Here is a 21,810-nt window from a genome sequence, read left to right as displayed (position 1 = left end):
CCGGGCCGGCATGTATCACTACCGACTCCTTTCAGCTGTCCACTCCTCCTCATTTTATTAGTACATGATATAAAGATAATTATGAGCCTTTGATTGATATCCAGATTTCTTTTGCGGAGACACATTCCTGTTCCCCAACTGTATTGGAGTGAACAGAGATATCCACTTCTGGGCTCTATGAATCGAGGGACCCGTCCACAGCCCGCTTAAACAGCTGCAATACCAGATGTTATTTTCCATAGACATTTAAACATGGAACCAGGAGCCTCAGAGGCGGGACTTATACTTCAGAGGTCTATTGAGCCCCATGTTATTCACCGACCGTCCACACCGAGGAAATGAATGGGAGTCAGTGGAGGCTGAGGGAGGAACGTCCTCAAGCGTCATTTTCAATAGTTGATAGGGGGTGCTAATGTCCCTCTACCCAGGGAAACAAACATTACATATACAAAGACATTAAGGTAGTCATATTTAAGGGCATTAATTCATTACAGTAGTCTGGGCAATCTATATTTTTTATTCTCAACAATGTCAAGGAGAATCTTCCTCCCTCTCCACACTGGAGAAGCCTCCCCTGTATAATACACCATGGAGGTCATTTGTAACAAACAAAACAAGATCACAAATGTGGTTTATCAAACCACATTTGTGGTTTTGGCGGTTTTCCATAATTGACAGCCTGCAAATACGATCTCAGGATATCTGAGCTCCAATTCATATTTACTCTGTTCTCCAGCCCCTGAATGTTGGCTCTGTTGTCATCAGAGCCAGCATGCAGGGGCCTCTCCTACTTCCTCTTTGGTCCCGGTTCCTTCCTGTCTGCTGAGCTCTGCGTTCCTCAGCTCAGACTCAGATGCTGTTGTGTCAGCAACCTGTTTTTCTCTACTGCGGTCTTATCATGAAGACAAAGAGATGATTCCAATAGTAGTTATATAAGTAGCTAGTGAGTTATCTTGTAACAGCTCTTCCTGAAGAAATGTAGTTGTTATTTCCTGTACTATTACGCCCCCTGGAGACGCAGAGCTGAACTACATCTCCTATTCTGTTTGTGCGTCCAACCATCTGCCTTTCTGCTTCTTACTCTTCTAATTTAGAATATTGTCTAACCAGAAATCCTATAAAACTGTTAAGTAATTGATATGTTTGTAGATAAATGTATAGCAGCCTCTTCATTCAATCAGAAACAGTCGTCCATGTCTGCCATTATCTTTAAGGCCTTTCACACAGGAACTCAAGACCATCTCTGGAGACTCTGGAGATGATCCGCAAGGTTCACACATCTTCAGAGATCAAGTAGACATCCAAACCTACGCAGCAGCCATTAACTAAACAGCCATGGTGACAGCAGGGGACGGGCTCATTCTGTGTGTGTGTGCAGATTACTGGAGGAGGAGTCGACAAAGAGGGAGGAGCTGGAGAAGATCCACCTGCGGCAGCAGAGGGCAATCTCGGAGACGGAGGCGGAGAAAAAGGAGCTGGAGAAGGAGAGGAGGGCCAAGGATAGCGCCCTGCAGGACGCCATGCAGCAGCTGGAACACCTGGAGAGCGAGAGGCAGGGGGCGCTGGAGCAGTATCAGGTACACTGAGGACCACGGGGAACCAGGCCTTCTGTACTTAAACAGCTGAGTTCGGCAGCCCCTATAGGCTGAGATACACCATGTCCAAGAATTGTAATATTACCCCATTAGCTTTTTTCCTCCTATTTATTTTATTTCCAATGACTTAAGTTTTGCAGCTCAGTTTGAACTTTATGTTAACCTTGAAGGGCTGCTGTTCAGCAAACCTCATTCTCCCCTGTTCAGCATGTCTCACTCTCCCCGGTTCAGCATGTCTCACTCTCCCCTGTTCAGCATGTCTAACTCTCCCCTGTTCAGCATGTCTCACTCTCCCCGGTTCAGCATGTCTCACTCTCCCCTGTTCAGCATGTCTCACTCTCCCCTGTTCAGCATGTCTCACTCTCCCCTGTTCAGCATGTCTTACTCTCCCCTGTTCAGTGTGTCTCACTCTCCCCTGTTCAGCGTGTCTCACTCTCCCCTGTTCAGCGTGTCTCACTCTCCCCTGTTCAGTGTGTCTCACTCTCCCCTGTTCAGCATGTCTCACTCTCCCCGTTCAGTATATCACACTTTCCCCTGTTCAGCATGTCTCACTCTCCCCTGTTCAGCGTGTCTCACTCTCCCTGGTTCATCAGATCTCACTCTCCTGCACACGTTTCCCAAACCAGGGGTCGTCAAGTAATAGTGTGTCCATTGTACACCATCCGCACGAGTTGCACTTGTGACGTAATTTCCTGGCTTGTAGCACTTATAGCGTTCCCATTTGTCTTTGTGGAAGAAAAAAACATTTATTTTGACAGATGTGCCCGAAGTTACTACTTTACAACCTTGTTGATCACGACAATTAGAAAAACATGTAATTTTAATTAAGCCTTTGGTAAATGGGGTGTAATCGAAGCACGCATTCACTGGATGCATTTCAATCCGATTCAATGTATACATACATGATTAATGCGACTATCGATCTAATAATCTAGGTGTCTTAAAGGGGTAGTTCGGAATTTTGGACATAGGGCCTGGGGCCTCATTACAGAAAAAATCCTAACTTCTCATCCTAATTTAAGTTAGGGACTCAAAGATAGGAAAAATCCTAATTTCCTATTACAGAAGCAGTCCCTAACCTGTTGGCAGTTTCCTATCTTATTTTTGGCATCCTATCTTATCTTAATTTAGGTAATCCTAACTGTTCTTTCAATCAGATTTTTCGATCGGCAATCGTCAGGTTATGTCTGTTTCTGCACTCAGAGTGTGCGTGAGATTGATAGAATGAGTTACTTTTAACGTTAACAGAGAATGTTGAGGATCTTTGTTAATAACGGCAAGCTAGCACTAGTACATGGCGGGTATTGGTACAGAGAACAAGAGGTAGTAATAAAGTAGTAAAGTAATTCTTCCACCAAATTCAAGTCTTAATAATAAAATGAAATTAAAATACAAATGTAACAAATCAGTATGCGGTCTCGGTTGCCTTTTAGCCATCACATTTCTGTTGTGATGTTCCTCGTCTTCATTGTCATACAGACCTAGCAGTGCTGCTACCATTTTCTTCTTTTATTGACAGTTATTTTGAATTTAGGACAGGGTGTATGGCCACCTAACTTAGGGATCCTAACTTAGGATAGTTATGTAATAGCTAAATTCCTATCTTAAGATAAGATAGGATTTCTTCCTAAGTTAAGTTAGGAAACCTCCTGTAACCTTCTGTAATGAGGCCCCAGGGGCCTCATTACAGAAACTTCCTAACTCTGAAATCCTATCCTATCTTGAGATAGGAAGGCATTTAGGGGTTTTTGGTATTACAGAAGGAGGTTTCCTAACTTAACTTAGGAAGAAATCCTATCTTATCTTAAGATAGGAATATATCCATTACAGAACTATCCTAAGTTGATTTATGTTCCCCGCTTTTCCCAAAAAGGGTCCTATGTTCCCCGATATGTATGTGACCTGGGAACATAGGACCCTTTTTAAAAAAAAAAAGAGTTCTATGTTAGTCTGTTACTTTTTCCACCATTACTGCCAAATTCCGGCCGAGATACCATTGCATGTCTTTACCTTTTGTGGAAGAGGGAGAGACGTCGGAGAACCTGACGCAGTCTATTCATACGCCGGTAAACAAACCCCGAGAAGCCCAATCCCTACGAGAGCTCCCCGCGCCACGGCCATCCAGAGGCGCACAGAGCTTTTGGCCGTGATATTATTATACAATTATATTATATTATATACTATTATATAAAGAACTCCGGGAGTCGCAAACGGCAACAATCACTTTCTCCTCCATGCTGCAGTTCACCCCGCACTGCACTGTACTGAGTTGGCCGGTTGAACGCTGATCGGCTGTTACGTTACACATGTCACTCAGTGGCCACGCTGTTGAACGCCGATTGGCTGTCATCACGCGAATGTCGTGTCAAGGTTTAAATATTTTTAAAGATTGATAGATTGCGGGGAACATAGGACCCTTTTCCCAGAAAAGGGTCCTATGTTCCCCGCTTTTCCCAAAAAGGGTCCTATGCTCCCCGGTATGTATGGCTACAGGGGAACATAGGACCCTTTTTGGGAAAAACAGGGAACATAGGACCTTTTTTTTTAAAAAGGGTCCTATGTTCCCCGAGCGGGGAACATAGGACCCGGGAAACATAGGGATGACCCCCCTAGCACGAGCAAACTCTGCAACTAAAAGATGGACTAAATGAAATGTGTTGAAAACTTTCTCCAATGATAAAGAACACCAAGGCTAACTTGGGAATTAGGCCCTATGTCCAAAATTCCGAACTACCCCTTTAATCCGACGATGCATCTTGAACATCATAAACCGGGTTTAAGGAAAGATAAATTCTAAGACTTAAGTTGCAGAACATACAAGTAAGAAAATACATCCACGATGTCCCACTCTGTGTTCTGTGTTCTTTAAAACAATTCGATCCTACGACTGAGCCATCTAATCTGTTCCCAACAGCCTACCGCTCATCGGTATGCTACACTTACTAATATAAAACCGAATGAACGGACTCAAACAATTCAGTTCCCATTATTTTCTCTCCCCTTTCAACAAGCCCTCTGCCAGTTGATTAATCAGACATCATTCAGACTCCCTTTGTAACCGCTGTAATTTATGTTAGATTTTTTTGAAACGATGCACGTTATTGAATTTATGGAGAAAGGAAATTGGACGCCTAAACTGATATCTGTTCTGAACTATCACCAGTGGAACAAAACATCCTGTCCGTGTTCCAATATGACTTTGCTTAAAGGCGGTGACGAAGAAGCTAGAGGACGCCGCCAACAACACGAGGACCTGGAAGCACAAGGTGGCCGAACACGAGGGCCTCGTACGCCTCATCCAGCCAGGTGTGTGTGTGTGTGTGTGTGTGTGTGTGGGGGGGGGGGGGGGGGACTTTTTATGTGTCTGAGTGATTTAAATAATTCAACGGTAACATATTCCAGGGTTTCATATCTGAGGTCGGAGTACACTTATCTCTGATAATAATATAATTCAGACAGCTGTAGTAAATTGGGAAAAGTGCCGTTAAAAATACAGGACCATTCAGGGATTAGATAACTATGTACATTTTCAACATGTTGCATTTGGCTGCTAGGTAACGAGGGGAGTAGATTAGATTATGATTTATTTAAAATGTATTGTTGTTTAGTTACTTGGTGACAAGGGGTTTAGATTCGATTATCATTTATCTTAAATGTACTGTAGATTGGTTGCTAGCTAAAAAAAAAAATTATTTGATTATAATATACACGTGGATCTCAATGAATAGAATGTTGTGGAAAAATTCAATCATTTCAATAATTAGTCAAAATAAAAAGTAACTAATAAATAGTCTAATTTATATGTTGTATAGATTAATTTGACCAAGAAGTTTAATATTTCAAGACTTTATTTGTATTAATCTTGCCGATCATGGTTTACAGCTCATGAAAAGCCCAAATTCTGTAACTCAGAATAATTTATACTAAATGCAAAAAAATAATAATAAGAGAGCGTTGTGAGAGACCATTAAATAACTCAGGAACCTTTTCAGGTATTTTGATGTAATTAGCTGATTAGAGTTTGACATCTTGAGTCTACAATATTGTATTTTGTACAATATTCTAATTTAAATAAGTAAATTAGAATATTGTAAAAGATACTGAGATACTGAATTTTGTGTTTTCTTGAGCTGTAAGCCATAATCATCAAGATTTATACAAATAAAGGGTTGAAATATTTCACTTTGGGTGTAATGAATCTATTTAATATACAAGATTCACGTTTTATATTGAATTACTGAAATTAATTAACCTTTCCACAATATGATAATTTATTTAGATGCACCTGTATATTTCCAACAGGTTGTGGAATCTCCCATCATCGAATAATATGTAATATATTTTTTATATATATGTGGCTCAATTATTCTTAATTTGTTGTGACATTTACGTGGTTTGAAAGCTTGAAAGTAATCACCATCCACAATATGACAGCAATGTCCGTTTATGTGAGAATCTGCATTCAATTTGAAATAAATTGAATGCAGATTCTACTATAGGCTACTATAGTATGGAAGTTGTGACATGCTGGCTCCATGCATGCAACATGAACCGGGGAGACCACGCTATTTTCACAATAATAAGTAATTTATTATATAATAAACATAACAATAAGAAGTGTGGTGCAAGTCAGTATAAATGTAAGTAACCAAAAAGGTAATGTAAATATCAGTCCATGTGAATACAAAGGAAGACAAAGGAAAGCCAATGCTGGGAGGAGGGAGAAGCCACGCCTGCTGTCTGGGCAGGCTCTTTATACTGCCACCGGTCCATCCCACACCTGCCGACAATCTCCTAATCAGGAGGGAGAGAAACACAGGCATACACAGCAGGGGCGGGGTCAAAGACCCAACTGGGTCGTCACAAAGTAAATCTGTGTCATCAGATTTGGAAAATAAAAAGCCATTGAATATTAAGCACTGAATATTTAATCAATGAAGAAACGCATCTGTATTTCTTGCCTATGAATTTAACTCTTTCAATTATCAACAAATCATTTTCACCTTTACATAATCAAATATTCAATGTTAAATAATTCAACTTAAATATTTTCAACGTCCCCAAATTCAACATGCCAATGTCAGTTGCAAAATTCAATGTATGAAATTCAGAGTAATCAATTCTAGATGGTAGATCGCAGTCAAGCAAGGAGAGCTTAAATAAGAGCGTCACTCGCTGGGTCTTTCTTTCTTGATACAAACTTTAATTCTAAACAGCAGTAGCCTATAATAGGAAATGCTCAACCAACCACTTGTAAAAAAAAAACAACTCAGGTTGAATTATTATGGATTATTACACGGCTCTACCCAATGCTGATGACTACTCCATTCACTTGTATGGGCCTTCCCAACGTTCAGCTGTCAATTATTTGAAGTTATTTTTATAATACTCAATGCAATGATGAGGCATCATTCACCAAGTAATTTTAGCCTGAAAATAGGTAAAAAGCACCAGACCAGGTTGCTAGTACCATGGAAAGTATCAGAGCAATAACCTGTTTAACTAAATGGATGTGGTAGGCTACACCACAGGATGCATATGCAGACCACTGCCACATAAATAAAGGTAAGACGCGATATTTATTGCTGAAGATTTGCTGGTGCTGTGGCAAGGTCTTTTGTATTTTTTTGCACTCAAATGGTCGGCTGTTTTAACTTGCAATTGATAGTCGGTGGAGTCAGTCTCTTGTTGACAAAAAGTGTCTTTTTGGTCATTCTTGCTTTGCTTGAATTCTGGAATAATTGGGTGGGGAGTGCATGAGTTTTGGTCAGAATGCCTGATGTAGGCTAGATTGGATGGAATGCGTGTTGTGAATTGAGATCAGCCAGCTTATGATGTGATACAGCGTTCAGCTGTGCAACTAATATTTTTCTTTTTCAATCTTGAAGACTTTTGTAGTGCTGTGTGTAGCCATACGTTTGCCCCTTCTGAACTTAAACACACAGTTAATTTCCTTCCCTAGCCCCTCTTGTTTATGTTGGTAGATTAGCCTATCATGTCACGTTGTCACCATTGGATACATGTAGCAGAACATATGTCCGATGCTTTTTCGAAACGTTTTCTTCATAAAATGTGCCGGACAGATTTGTATACATTTTATTTCTTAGTAATTAGCAACATGGGTATGCTGTCTTTCAGAACCTTTCATTACCTGCACTAAAGAGAGAGAAAAAAGCGTGCATCCTCATTGTACCCAGCACTTCTGACAATGCGTCTCTGTCCCCAGCACATTTCAAACAAAACTGACACCCATTCTCAGATAGGCTAAATCAAAGTCATTAAACACTGACTGTAGCTTTTAATGGGGAGAGAAACAACGGTGGTGGACCTTACTAAACACCTTATCCATTGTATCGGTCTGTAAAATGCTAATCAAATTAAATCAAATGTATTTCTTAAGCTAATGTAATAACAAGGAGAGGGGGGGGGGATCTTATGTTTTATTTATGTTTTTGTTATAATGAAAACTTCTTCTTTTTTTACTGCAGTATGAAATGAACAATGAACTAATGCCTGTATGAGAAGTGTGTGTGTGATTGCAGTGACTTGGCTGGATTTGTATGCAGCTTAAGGTGTAATTGTAGTGGATTAAGGAGCCCAATTATTATGGCACCAATTTTGGGCGATCCGAGGTCCCTTTGCCTACGTTTGGTGTGATGTTGGGGTGATCTGAAGCCTGCTGCCCACTGTGGAACCAGAGCGCAGCAGAGCCGACATTATTGCAAACTGAGTGGCAACTGTGGCGGCATCAGCCTGTAGATTCAGTGGAAGCACGGCGTGCCTCGGGAAGAAGCGCCCGACAGCAACCTGCTTATCATGAAACTCGGAGCGGAATACTTTTGGCTCTGCACGCTCGTTGCGCTCTCGGGCTCTCGTTGATATGCCACCACACAGGCATATCAACCGTTTTGCTGCAGCCACTTAAAGGTTGTATAGGTGATTTGCTTTTTTGGCCATTTTTGCAAAATTACTTGAAATCCTTATCATAACCCGCTTACAGCCACTGAGTTAGAAGTACTGACATGAAAATTAAACAAGTCAATCATCTGTGGAACGGGCAGGGCTCGAAAAACTCCAGCCAATCATTTCCATTGCCACCGAGTTGCATTGGACAGTAAGTACGTCAATCAAACGGTCGTACTGCACTCCCCCTCCCCCGCGCCCCGCGCGCGACCCCTTCGTGCAGTGCTCGTGACCCAGAGCAAGCTCCTGTTTGTTGTTATCCTGCGGTAGCTACTGGAACTAGTTACTCCACATTTGGACCTAGCAGTAGAAGACAATTTCCATGGCAGACAAGACGCCACCATCCCCACCACCACCACCACCACCAGCAAAGAGAAGGAAAACTCTTTTTCAGAGAGTAATTGATAATAAAAACGCTGAAAGAGAAAAACTGAAATCAAGAATAATCCTAAAAAACCGATGCTTGTGTGGCGGTTGACCTAGTTTCAAAGTTTATACCGTTTATACTCGGTAATACCGGTGTGGAGACGAGTGTATTACTCGGTGTGAAAATGTCCACACCGCGGCAACCCTAGTGAAAACCAGGACTTCCAATACAATTATATGAAACAAACATACATTTTCTAAAAATAGTAATGATTTATGTGACCGTTTAATGTTTATAACATCTGGTCCAACCATAGCAGCGAGAACGTATTCTCAGCAGGGGGTGCTGGGAAAAAAAAAAACTCAGCCTGCACTAGACTCGCAACTCGTTACATTGATAAAAAAAGATGTATAGCAGCGCAGCTCAATTACACCAGTGCATGCATGCGCGCACAGTTGAAAATCGATCGTTCACATCCAGCTGCTCACAGAACAAGTTTAGCGCACCACCGCTACCCTCACACTTTTTCATATAACCTTTTTTCAGCACTAGGTCATATGAGCATTAAATAAATGCTGCGTCTCAAAATGCCTTGGACAGCAGCGAGGATGACTCGCTTTGCCACGGGCCGAAACAGTTCGGAGCGACCACAGCCAGAGCGAACACAGCGGGGCAGAGGAGTGTCAGGAATAGTCTTTGGTGTACACATCAGTAGGCTACGGCCTATTTGCACTACTGTTTAGTGGCAATGCAGTGTTTTATTCGATGCCTTTTTATTTTCGTATATTATTTCAATGAATACAATTTATTTATTCATAAAAAACGGATCTGGTCTTCAAATCTTTTTTCCAAATATAGGTCGTCTTACAATGGGGTTTGTGTTTATATTCGGACCAATACGGTACAGCGGGCGCTCACATGACGTTAAGCATTTCCTGGTGCATAATGTGACGCTTCAGAACCTAAAATCCCGTTTCTCCTCGTTGACACGACAACACATAACCGGCGTTTTCAGAAATCTCCACTTTGGCCGGAGTTTTTAGAAATGATCGTTTTCTGTGATAAGACAGGGCCTCGGACAGGGGTCTTGCAGCACCCCCAGCACTCCTACTTCCCGCGGTACTGGGTGCAACTTACAGCTGAATGTAGTGCCATGTTGTTAAACGAAAACCTACGCTAGCCTGGCTCGCTCTCGCGCATCTCTGTTCGCGCTCGTGCATGATTGCGCGTCCAGGTACTTGGAATGGGTGGAGTCAGAGTCAGCGTTGAAGGAGAGGGGGTAGGACCATTTGAGTTGTGTATTTTCAAAATCTGCTGGCGTTTCGCAAATCACCTACCCAACCTTTAAAGGTTGTATAGGTGATTTGCTTTTTTGGCCATTTTTGCAAAATTACTTGAAATCCTTATCATAACCCGCTTACAGCCACTGAGTTAGAAGTACTGACATGAAAATTAAACAAGTCAATCATCTGTGGAACGGGCAGGGCTCGAAAAACTCCAGCCAATCATTTCCATTGCCACCGAGTTGCATTGGACAGTAAGTACGTCAATCAAACGGTCGTACTGCACTCCCCCTCCCCCGCGCCCCGCGCGCGACCCCTTCGTGCAGTACTCGTGACCCAGAGCTCGTGACCCAGAGCAAGCTCCTGTTTGTTGTTATCCTGCGGTAGCTACTGGAACTAGTTACTCCACATTTGGACCTAGCAGTAGAAGACAATTTCCATGGCAGACAAGACGCCACCATCCCCACCACCACCACCACCACCAGCAAAGAGAAGGAAAACTCTTTTTCAGAGAGTAATTGATAATAAAAACGCTGAAAGAGAAAAACTGAAATCAAGAATAATCCTAAAAAACCGATGCTTGTGTGGCGGTTGACCTAGTTTCAAAGTTTATACCGTTTATACTCGGTAATACCGGTGTGGAGACGAGTGTATTACTCGGTGTGAAAATGTCCACACCGCGGCAACCCTAGTGAAAACCAGGACTTCCAATACAATTATATGAAACAAACATACATTTTCTAAAAATAGTAATGATTTATGTGACCGTTTAATGTTTATAACATCTGGTCCAACCATAGCAGCGAGAACGTATTCTCAGCAGGGGGTGCTGGGAAAAAAAAAAACTCAGCCTGCACTAGACTCGCAACTCGTTACATTGATAAAAAAAGATGTATAGCAGCGCAGCTCAATTACACCAGTGCATGCATGCGCGCACAGTTGAAAATCGATCGTTCACATCCAGCTGCTCACAGAACAAGTTTAGCGCACCACCGCTACCCTCACACTTTTTCATATAACCTTTTTTCAGCACTAGGTCATATGAGCATTAAATAAATGCTGCGTCTCAAAATGCCTTGGACAGCAGCGAGGATGACTCGCTTTGCCACGGGCCGAAACAGTTCGGAGCGACCACAGCCAGAGCGAACACAGCGGGGCAGAGGAGTGTCAGGAATAGTCTTTGGTGTACACATCAGTAGGCTACGGCCTATTTGCACTACTGTTTAGTGGCAATGCAGTGTTTTATTCGATGCCTTTTTATTTTCGTATATTATTTCAATGAATACAATTTATTTATTCATAAAAAACGGATCTGGTCTTCAAATCTTTTTTCCAAATATAGGTCGTCTTACAATGGGGTTTGTGTTTATATTCGGACCAATACGGTACAGCGGGCGCTCACATGACGTTAAGCATTTCCTGGTGCATAATGTGACGCTTCAGAACCTAAAATCCCGTTTCTCCTCGTTGACACGACAACACATAACCGGCGTTTTCAGAAATCTCCACTTTGGCCGGAGTTTTTAGAAATGATCGTTTTCTGTGATAAGACAGGGCCTCGGACAGGGGTCTTGCAGCACCCCCAGCACTCCTACTTCCCGCGGTACTGGGTGCAACTTACAGCTGAATGTAGTGCCATGTTGTTAAACGAAAACCTACGCTAGCCTGGGCCCCGTTTCCCGATAACGATGGATCTTCGCTCGTACGATCATTCTCCCGATGGATCTTGCGATCCATCGTCAATTTCTTTGGAGCGTTTCCCGAAACTCCTCTTAACGTGAACGCGCATTCGCTGCACTCACGACGTCGTAGGATTGTAACTGTCTACTGACACGGTGCTGAAATGGGCTCCGTAGGAGGGGGAGACGCAGGAATGTCGCAGGAAAATTGTGTTAAAAAGGGTTAAAATATATCCCCATCAAGGACAACAGCAGCCTACAAAAAAAATAGACTGCAATTATATGAATGCTAAAGACATTAAAACACAATTGATTAGGCTTAAACTGACATACATCAGTCCTAATCCTGAATGCACTGTGCGTTTCACGGCATTTTCCCCCCTGAAATAATTCCTCTTCACACCTGTGAATAACCCGGGAGACGTCCATGATGAGGAATACAACGAAGCCCACCGTCTGGCCCGGTGCATCGTTGAGCGCACGATCGGGAGGTGGAAGTTGCGCTTTAGATGCCTTCACAAGTCAGGCGGAGGGCTCCAGTTTTCGCCGGCCAAGTCATGCGCCGTGATATGTGTGACGGCTATGTTGCACAACATTGCAGCTAAGGCTGGGGTGGCATTGCTTGAACCGGAGGACGTTGAGGACGATGACGATGAGGAAGATCGGTGTGAGGACGGCCTCCCTCATAACTACGCGGCTGGTTTTCATGCGCGTTGAATAGTGATTGAGACTTTTTTTAACCCCCTCCACCCTCCCTCATGTCACTAAACATTCCCGTCAACGTGACCAATCCCCACCATATCCCAGCCTTTTGCCTGCTTCTTTGCTTGTTTTTTATAATTTTTTTTATTTCTTTATTTTTTTTAATTTCTTTAATTTCGTTATTTTTTATTTTTTTGAATTTGTTTAATTGAATTTTTTTTTTTACATTATTTTATGCTACGTTTTATGAGTAGCCTATGTCAGTCTGCACAAATCCCCCCACTTTCTCTCACACATTTTGAGTGCCCTGCCTGCGCAAACATTTTCTGGACTGTCCCGTTTTATTTTGGCCATTTTAACATCTTTATTAATAAATTAATTAATAATCTTTATTAATTACCAAACTAAGAACATAAAGGCGCAATGCGTTTTAATAAAACGCATCCAATATACGGAATGTCCGATGGTGACGCCACTGAGGCTATAGCTGACGATGCTCTTAGCGTCCTACGAGTACCTACGAGCACCCCTGGAGTACTCGTTAGCTACGAGCGTTTTCAAGACGTTCGTGACCAACGATGCTTTCGGGAAACGCGGTGAAAACTCTACGATGCCCTTTCGACGCACTTCACGATCCACTTAGGCTAACGACGCTTTCGGGAAACGGGGCCCTGGCTCGCTCTCGCGCATCTCTGTTCGCGCTCGTGCATGATTGCGCGTCCAGGTACTTGGAATGGGTGGAGTCAGAGTCAGCGTTGAAGGAGAGGGGGTAGGACCATTTGAGTTGTGTATTTTCAAAATCTGCTGGCGTTTCGCAAATCACCTACCCAACCTTTAAAGGCCCACTATGCAACTTCGGGCATGTCTTCGCTGTTTTCTTGGTTTTGGCACGCACATTTCTCTACACAGCGCCCCCTAAAGCTTCGTAGTAGATATTTCACAACACTGTCGTAACAACTCGTTGACGTCCCTTCCCCATGCTCTTCTACGCGAGCCATGTGCATTTGTTTTCAAAGAAGCCGGCGAATGCGCGGAGCCATGTCCGAAATAGATGTTCATAAAGTGTAGGCAAGGTTATACATTTTTAAAATGGTGTATTTGCATTGCAATAAACATAAATCCATCATTTTTTATAGTTGACGGGGAGAATTTATACCCTAGGTTATAATTATTTTATCTTAGGTTGAACAGAACAATCAGTGTAAGAGGTTTGGCCAACATAATAATAGAAATAAACAAGAACCTGGATTCGGGGATTCAGTCTGTATCTGGGGGACGAGACAGACGAACAGCAAAACACCCATGGAAACAAAGGTGTTTATATGGTTGCAACCAAGCAAGCTAGAAACAAACAGGGCTCACAACAAAACGGTCGAGAAAACAATTTTTACAGGGCTCAAAAAAATGGTTGAGCAAACACATGTGTACAGAGACTATCAGAATCAAGAATATTACGCAGACAAAGTTCACCCAAGGGTACTTTCAATTTCAAAAGCAACACGGCCGAGTCGGCGTCTGATTTGCAGTCTTCTTTTTCTTTCAGTTCACGCGATTCCTGAAAAGCTTGCCCAACGTTTACTCGTGTCTGGCCTCTCTGTCGGTCTGTCTCCCTTTTCTCTTCTTCTGTTCCTCCGACATTGGGTTTCTCTGTCTCTTTTTAGTCGGCTGATCTATGATGAATATAACAATCCATTAGATACTTGTGTTTATATCGAGCCGGTTTCGTGTTTGTGGGTCTGTGCCGTAAAGCAATTCGTTACTGTAGTGACCATAGTAGTGACCCTTGCACAGAAGCATACGGCCGACATCTTTCTTTTTTCTGGGTGGAAATAGTAACATAGTTACGCCATTAAATGCGTTTATGGAAACATTTTTAGCGAGAAATGTGCATTTTACTTTCAGAATGTTCGCTCGGTGAATGTGAAGGATGTTTGGTTTGATAGTTATGACGAAGAGTGAACGCTCCGTTCACTTGCATGGACAGAGTCTCTGGCTGCTAAGCAACCTCAACGTCTTGGCGGACTATTTCTCTGCTGATCAACACTACGAATGCTGGAAACACACCAGACACACCATGTGAAGTTATTTAACCCGATTATCGTTATTTATGAGTCCTTAGCCCAAGTGAAGGAGTTCAAGTACCTCGGGGTCTTGTTCGCGAGTGAGGGTACTATGGAGCGTGAGATTGGCCGGAGAATCAGAGCAGCGGGGGCGGTATTGCGTTCGCTTTACCGCACCGTTGTTACGAAAAGAGAGCTGAGCCGCAAGGCAAAGCTCTCGATCTACCGGTCGATCTTCGTTCCTATCCTCACCTATGGTCATGAGGGTTGGGTGATGACCGAAAGGACGAGATCGCGGGTAAAAGCGGCCGAGATGAGTTTTCTCAGAAGGGTGGCTGGCGTCTCGGGATAGGGTGAGAAGCTCAGTAATCCGTGAGGAACTCGGATTAGAGCCGCTGCTCCTTTACTTAGAAAGGAGTCAGCTGAGGTGGTTCGGGCATCTGGCAAGGATGCCTACTGGGCGCCTCCCTTTGGAGGTGTTTCAGGCACGTCCATTGGGGAGGAGACCTCGGGGAAGACCCAGGACTAGGTGGAGAGATTATATCTCAACACTGGCCTGGGAACGCCTCGGGATCCCCCCGTCAGAGCTGGTCAATGTGGCCCGGGAAAGGGAAGTCTGGAGCCCCCTGCTTGAGCTGCTCCCCCCGCGACCCGACCCCGGATAAACGGATGACGATGAGATGAGATCGTTATTTATATCCGACATTATTTAATCTAACCCGATCTAAACTCTATCATGCACCCAAACACGGCGGCGTTTGGGTTTCCTACCTCGGACAACAATTGCCTCGCAACCGGCTGTTTATATCTAGCCGGTGCCATGTTTGGGTGTGTGTCTGTGCCGTAAAGCATTTTCGAAACTACAATCTGACTACATTTTCGAGGATACTTCCGCTGCGTCACATCCGGATTGTGTCGGTCCGAACAGATCAAGTTGCATATGCGCTTTTTCACTGGAGAGGCGACATGGGTAAATGACACACCCACCAATCAACCCAGAAATGGATGCAGAACCATCAGCATAACTCTCAACCTGCATACTTAATGTAATTTTGGCTAAAAAAGTTGCATAGTGGGCCTTTAACGTGCGCCCGGTGTGACAAAACGAATACCCCCAATCGAGTGATCGGTGACGATACAAACGTTACGTTTCAAGCTCGTGCATGTTTCCGCATGTGAACGACTTCATGCCTGTCTACGCTTCAAACTCGTGCATGTTGCAGAAAATGTGAAACAGCGCCCTCTGGGGTCATACTTTTTGGTGGGTCGCAGAACTCCAAGCGCAGAACTCCAAGGAAAATTCCGCGCAGTATCATACGTTCTCCCGCTTTCGAGCGGAGGAGCTAAATGTGGGCGGGTCTAAACGTTTAACCCATGGTTTTATCCTCTCGGGCGCCATCTGGTGGCGGAGATCCGGCAGCACATTCTCAACCATCAATACAGCCCAGCACAGCACAGTACAATGACTTACCGGTAATATGGAAAAGGGTTCATGCATTTGATAGACTTAGACATTCCTACTTTTAACTTGTCATTTCAAATGTCTTTTTTAGTATAGACACATATTATTTCGTACACTCGTACACAATTATATTAGCTAAGTCAAATAAACCAAAGACAGAAGTGGGAGAACGTATTTCCGTCTGGTCCATGATACTGCGCGGAATTTTCCTTAAATGTGGGCTGGCTTAAACGTTTAAGCCCGCCCACATTTAGCTCCTCCGCTCGAAAGCGGGAGAACGTATGATACTGCGCGGAATTTTCCTTAAATGTGGGCGGAGTTAAACGTTTAAGCCCGCCCACATTTAGCTCCTCCTCGATCTGCGAGCTGCAGTCAGGGGTTACTCCAGAATGTCGCTCGCTCTCCTCTCCTCTCCGCGATCTAGCATCTAGGATCGATTGCTCTTCCTTGGGACCCGATGTTAATGCTGAATTTCATGCATAGCAATTTGCGGATGACTTTGGCATGTTGAATTTGGGACGTTGAAAATATTTACGTTGAATAATTGATTAATTATTGATATTTTTTTAACATTGAAAAATATAGGTGAAAATTATTTGTTTAAAAATATAAAGAGTTAAATTCAGAGGCAGAAAATCCAGATCTGTTATCTCATGCATTAATATTCAGTGCTTAATGTTCAATGGCTTTTTATTTTCAAAATCAGATTTACTTCCATACTATAGCCTTATATTCTATAATATAGAATATTATAATGTACCAACAAATAAATACATCTTTGAAATCATACAGTGGTCCGTCTCTGAGGAGATCTTGTTTGATTACGCTGAATATTGACGTCCGACAACGACGAAACCCATCGGTAAAGGAACTGTGGGTTGGAGGGTTGGAGGGTTGGAGGGTGAGAGGGTGGGAGGGTTTGAGGAGGGGAGGGTGGGAGGAGGGAAGGGTGGGAGGAGGGAAGGAGAGGAGGGTTTGGGGAGGGGAGGGTTGGAGGAGGGGAGGGAGGGAGGGAGGGAGGGTGGGAGGAGGGGAGGGTTTGGGGAGGGGACGGTTGGAGGAGGGGAGGGAGGGAGGAGGGGAGGGTTGGAGGAGCGGAGGGAGGGAGGGAGGAGGGGAGGGTTGGAGGAGGGGAGGGAGGGAGGAAGGGAGGGGAGGGAGGGAGGAGGGGAAGGTTTGGGGAGGGGAGGGTTGGAGGAGCGGAGGGAGGGAGGGTTGGAGGAGGGGAGGGTGGGAGGAGGGAGGGTTGGAGGAGGGGAGGGAGGAGGGGAGGGTTGGAGGAGGGGAGGGTTGGAGGAGGGGAGGGAGGGAGGGAGGAGGGGAGGGAGGGGAGGGAGGAGGGGAGGGTTTGAGGAGGGGAGGGAGGGAGGGTTGGAGGAGGGGAGGGAGGAGGGGAGGGTTTGAGGAGGGGAGGGAGGAGGGGAGGGTTTGAGGAGGGGAGGGAGGGAGGGAGGAGGGGAGGGTTTAAGGAGGGGAGGGAGGGTTTGAGGAGGGGAGGGAGGGAGGAGGGGCGGGTTTGAGGAGCGGAGGGAGGGAGGGTGGGAGGAGGGGAGGGTTGGAGGGTGGGAGGAGGGGAGGGTTTGGGGAGGGAGCGGAGGGTTTGAGGAGGGGAGGGAGGGAGGGTGGGAGGAGGGGAGGGTTTGGGGAGGGAGGGAGGGTTTGAGGAGGGGAGGGAGGGAGGGTTGGAGGAGGGGAGGGTGGGAGGAGGGGAGGGAGGGAGGAGGGGAGGGAGGAAGGGTTTGAGGAGGGGAGGGAGGGAGGGTTTGAGGAGGGGAGGAGGTGAGGGTGGGAGGAGGGGAGGGTTTGAGGTGGGGAGGGAGGGAGGAGGGGAGGGTGGGAGGACCAGGGTCCCTAGATATCAGCTGATGAAATGTTTTTGTGGTTTTGTCGCCAGGCAACAAGGGGCCCCAGAGGATCACCAACTGGGGCCCGGCGGCCTTCTCCGAGGTGGAGCTGAGCGTGCGGGAGAAGGAGTGGCAGGACAGGAAGAGGCCGGCCCAGTAGAGGCAGGAGGCCTCGGCCCTCCACTGGGGGCCTCAGGGGGACCAGGACCAGCCACCGGGCCCCCCGCTCTGCACCCCGTCGGAGTCTCTGGTCCACAGCAGTACTTGAAGAACGGTTAGCGTAGAGAGATACAAGGGCTCAGTATTTAATAACTAACAAAAACATTTCCATGTTTAATATCATTAATAGATCAATTTTTTATGCTATATCAGTCATATTGTTGGGTAATCAAAAGACAAAGTAAAAAATGACAGAAGCTAAATCTTTCATGGAAAGCCTTTTGGCTTTGATCAGTTTTGGTATTGATCAGATTCAAGTTTGGTTGATTCAGCATTGGCCCAAAGAATTCACGGTATTTGTTGAGCAATCCCCGACCTGGAACTCATTTGTGTGCGTGATTTGGTCGCACGATCGTCACGGCTTTCATTGCACCGAGCTGTCTGAGTTCTGCTGGTGACATTGTTATCATCTCTCAGAGAGAATAGAGTACCCCTACAGTCACGTTTGGTAGGAGCATCTGATAAGTGACTCAATAGAACATGTTCATTCAGTCTGTCCATTTGTCTGTGAAGTGCAGTCCTTTATGACTAATCTAAAACATGGACATTTTCGAATAAAACCTTAGATATCATGATGAGAGCGCAAAATGCAGGTTATTAATACATGTTTCTGATTGGTTTCAACTGCCCTGCCCTGAGTGGAATCAGCGGGCCCAGTGAGAGTCCCACTAGACACCAGCGTTCTGCCCTGGGTCATCTGGGAAGGCAGGGGTTCTGATTACGGCTGTCTTGGCGGAGCGCTGAAGAGACACGAGTACTCACGCACTACATACTCTTCGTTGTTGTTTAAAACCAACATTACTTTACTTGTAGCTTAGTTGGGAGAGAGATGGTCTCTCTGAATGTTTGGTCTCTCTAATTAAGAGATGTTCTCTATGATGGGTTGGTCTCTCTGACTGAGAGATTATCTCTCTGGTGGTTTGGTCTCTCTGATTAAGAGATGGTCTCTCTGATGGGTTGGTCTCTGACTGAGAGATGATCTCTCTTATGGTTGGTCTCTGACTGAGAGATTGTCTCTCTGGTGGTTTGGTCTCTGACTAAGAGATTGTCTCTCTGGTGGTTTTGTCTCTCTGATTAAGAGATGGTCTCTCTGGTGGTTTGGTCTCTGACTGAGAGATGGTCTCTCTGATGGGTTGGTCTCTGACTGAGAGATGGTCTCTCTGATTGGTTGAGTTACAGTATCAGTAACATAAAAAAAAAGTGGTTAGATTAGATAAGATTAGATAAACTTTAATGTCTGTTTACGCAGAAATTTTTCTTGCATTACACATCTCTTCAATCCTCAATACGGAGGATTGTCGTGTCGCCAGCAGAGCAGCGCCATTCCGTCAGCTGAAGTTTAGTGGAGAGTATGATGAGAGAGGTGTGAGGACCTGATCAGTCGGGAACAATTCTTGTTTATGTTTTAGCTTACTTTACTTTAACAGCTTTAAGAAGAGTTCTTTAACAGCTTTAAGAAGGAGGGGACTTGTGTTCATAGATTAAAAGAGAGTCATTGTAACCTCAGGTGTCGTTATAAACCTTCTCCCAGCACGCACCCAGACCCTTCTCCCAGGGAGGGACCCTCTGTCGTTTTGATGTCACAAAGGGAGGCTTTTGAAATGGACACCTGTTACAGTTTATGTGTGTGTGTGTGTGTGCGTGTGTGTTTGTGTGTGTTGAGTGGAAGCAGACATAATTAAAAAATATGGTTGAAAAACGAATGTTTGACATATTAACGCACCTGTAATTCAAAACACACTTCCCTGAGGATGAAACATGTGTTTGAAACCCATCAACAATTGATCTTTCTTCTCCCTGGACGATTTTTCTTTAATCCAGGGCTTGTAATGTTTTCCTTTATTTAAACAGTTAACAGACGGCTCACACAATGTAGTCTTTCTTGCTAACTGCTGATTATTTTTAATGTTATGTTTTCACATTTTTGATACTGTTATCATGTGTAGTTACGTTGAATGTTGCATTGCTAATTTGGATTGTATGTAGGGCCAATATAAGTAAACACTGAAGTCGGCAATAAATACATTTATTCTGGATTTCTTTTCCATCGCAGATGACCTTTGTTTTGGCGCCAGGTGGCGCTGTTTCCCACTATGTCACATCTCTACTAGTCGGGGTCTTCATGACATCGTGTCTCGAGTAGACCCTCTCGTTTTCCTAAATAAGATTTTTTTTACATTATAGGATAGGTGACATTTCCGTCCTTGTTGAGTCTATACAATCCATTTGAAAACCTTAGCTAAGGTTTAAGGCCTACGTCATAAGAAAATACATGCCTAGCGCCCACGTTGATCTGTAAGACTAGCATCTAAATATTTTTATATGTGTGTGTGTATATATATATATAGGGTACTTCATTAAATTCAAAGCCTGCTGGGGTAGCCAGATGACGTCAACGATTATTGATTGATTATTCCCTGAATGTTCTCCGACTGCTGAGAAGGGTTAGTCCGAACAGGTTGGCGGAAGACCTTTCTCATAAAGTGATATATTTCGTTTCTCAGATAATGTACTTTTTTTTCAGATTGTTTGCTTTGTCTGTATTTTGGGGTATCTTCAAACTGATCAGACTGTTCTGTAAATCCTGCTTTTAAAAGTGACTTTTTGTGGCGTTCTTCAAACCTCGACCACTCCAGATGCCTCCTTGGATGGAGAAGGTCCTCCTTGTAGATCCATGGTTATCCACCCTCTCCGATCTTCTCACTTTCCTCAAGGTCTCCTCCACCTAATCTCGTGCGCTGCTCTTTCAGGTTGAAGAGACAAGAGAGAACAACGGGAAAGACCAAACAAACCCCCACTGATCGCGTCCCACTCAATCTGTTGTCCAGATGCGTGCGCCGTACCTCCGCGCCTCTGCGGTAACTCCGCTTTACGCAACGCTATGCCCTGTCGTAAAAGGCGAGCCTCTACTCCCCGCCCTCCGTTTTTTCCCCTCTCCCTCCCGTTCTCCGCCGGGACCCCCAGCAGCGTCTGCATCCCATCATCTCGCTCGTCTCGTTTAAACCTCCTCGCACTCATCAGCCCCGGGTTGCGAGGCTTGTGGCACGCGTGGCGCATTCCATCGTGGTGATGCGAAGCAGAAATGCATTAAAATCTCGATCTGGAATCCATCGCAGGGGGCCAGCGAGCCGAGGAGCGGTTGGGAAATAAAGGGGTCGATTGGGTCGTGGTCCTATTGAACCCCCGAACACACACACACACACACACACACACACACACACACACACACACACACACACACACACACACACACACACACACACTCCCCTCTTACCACTTGATTCACCCTCTAAGTATGTGCAAATCTCAAATACAATGTGTTTGACAACGGCCGAGGAATCCAAAAATAGATACTATATATAGATAGATATACAGTATAAGTATATCTATGTTTAGGACTAATACTAATACATATACTAATATGAAGTTATATATATGTACGAATTCTGAAGTGTTCAGGAATGCGGGGTATTTACAGTATGTTTGTAAACGGCGAGGAATAGTTCCTATTGTAAGGAACAGAGTTCGGTAAAGAACAGCGTTGGGTAAAGAACAGCGTTCCGTAAAGAACAGAGTTCGGTAAAGAACAGCGTTCCGTAAAGAACAGCGTTCCGTAAAGAACAGAGTTCGGTAAAG

At 44.5% G+C, this 21,810-nt stretch overlaps 1 protein-coding gene across 2 annotated transcripts in view; it reads left to right on the top strand.

The window, feature by feature from the left end:
• The window catches only part of swap70b (switching B cell complex subunit SWAP70b), a 70,413-nt gene extending 50,197 nt beyond the window's left edge, over positions 1-20,216 (top strand). For both annotated transcript variants that reach the window (XM_030367175.1, XM_030367174.1), the window contains 3 exons: positions 1,379-1,577; positions 4,805-4,901; positions 18,006-20,216. In XM_030367175.1, the coding sequence (XP_030223035.1) occupies positions 1,379-1,577; positions 4,805-4,901; positions 18,006-18,115 (406 nt within the window). In that variant the 3' untranslated portion in view covers positions 18,116-20,216. The remainder of the gene's footprint in view (positions 1-1,378; positions 1,578-4,804; positions 4,902-18,005) is intronic.
• The last annotated feature ends 1,594 nt before the right edge of the window (positions 20,217-21,810 follow it).

Source organism: Gadus morhua, chromosome 9 (genome assembly GCF_902167405.1).
Source record: "Gadus morhua chromosome 9, gadMor3.0, whole genome shotgun sequence".
NCBI classification, from domain to species: domain Eukaryota; kingdom Metazoa; phylum Chordata; class Actinopteri; order Gadiformes; family Gadidae; genus Gadus; species Gadus morhua.
The sequence above is the reverse complement of the archived record's forward strand: the minus strand, read 5'-3'. Positions and strand labels throughout refer to the sequence as shown.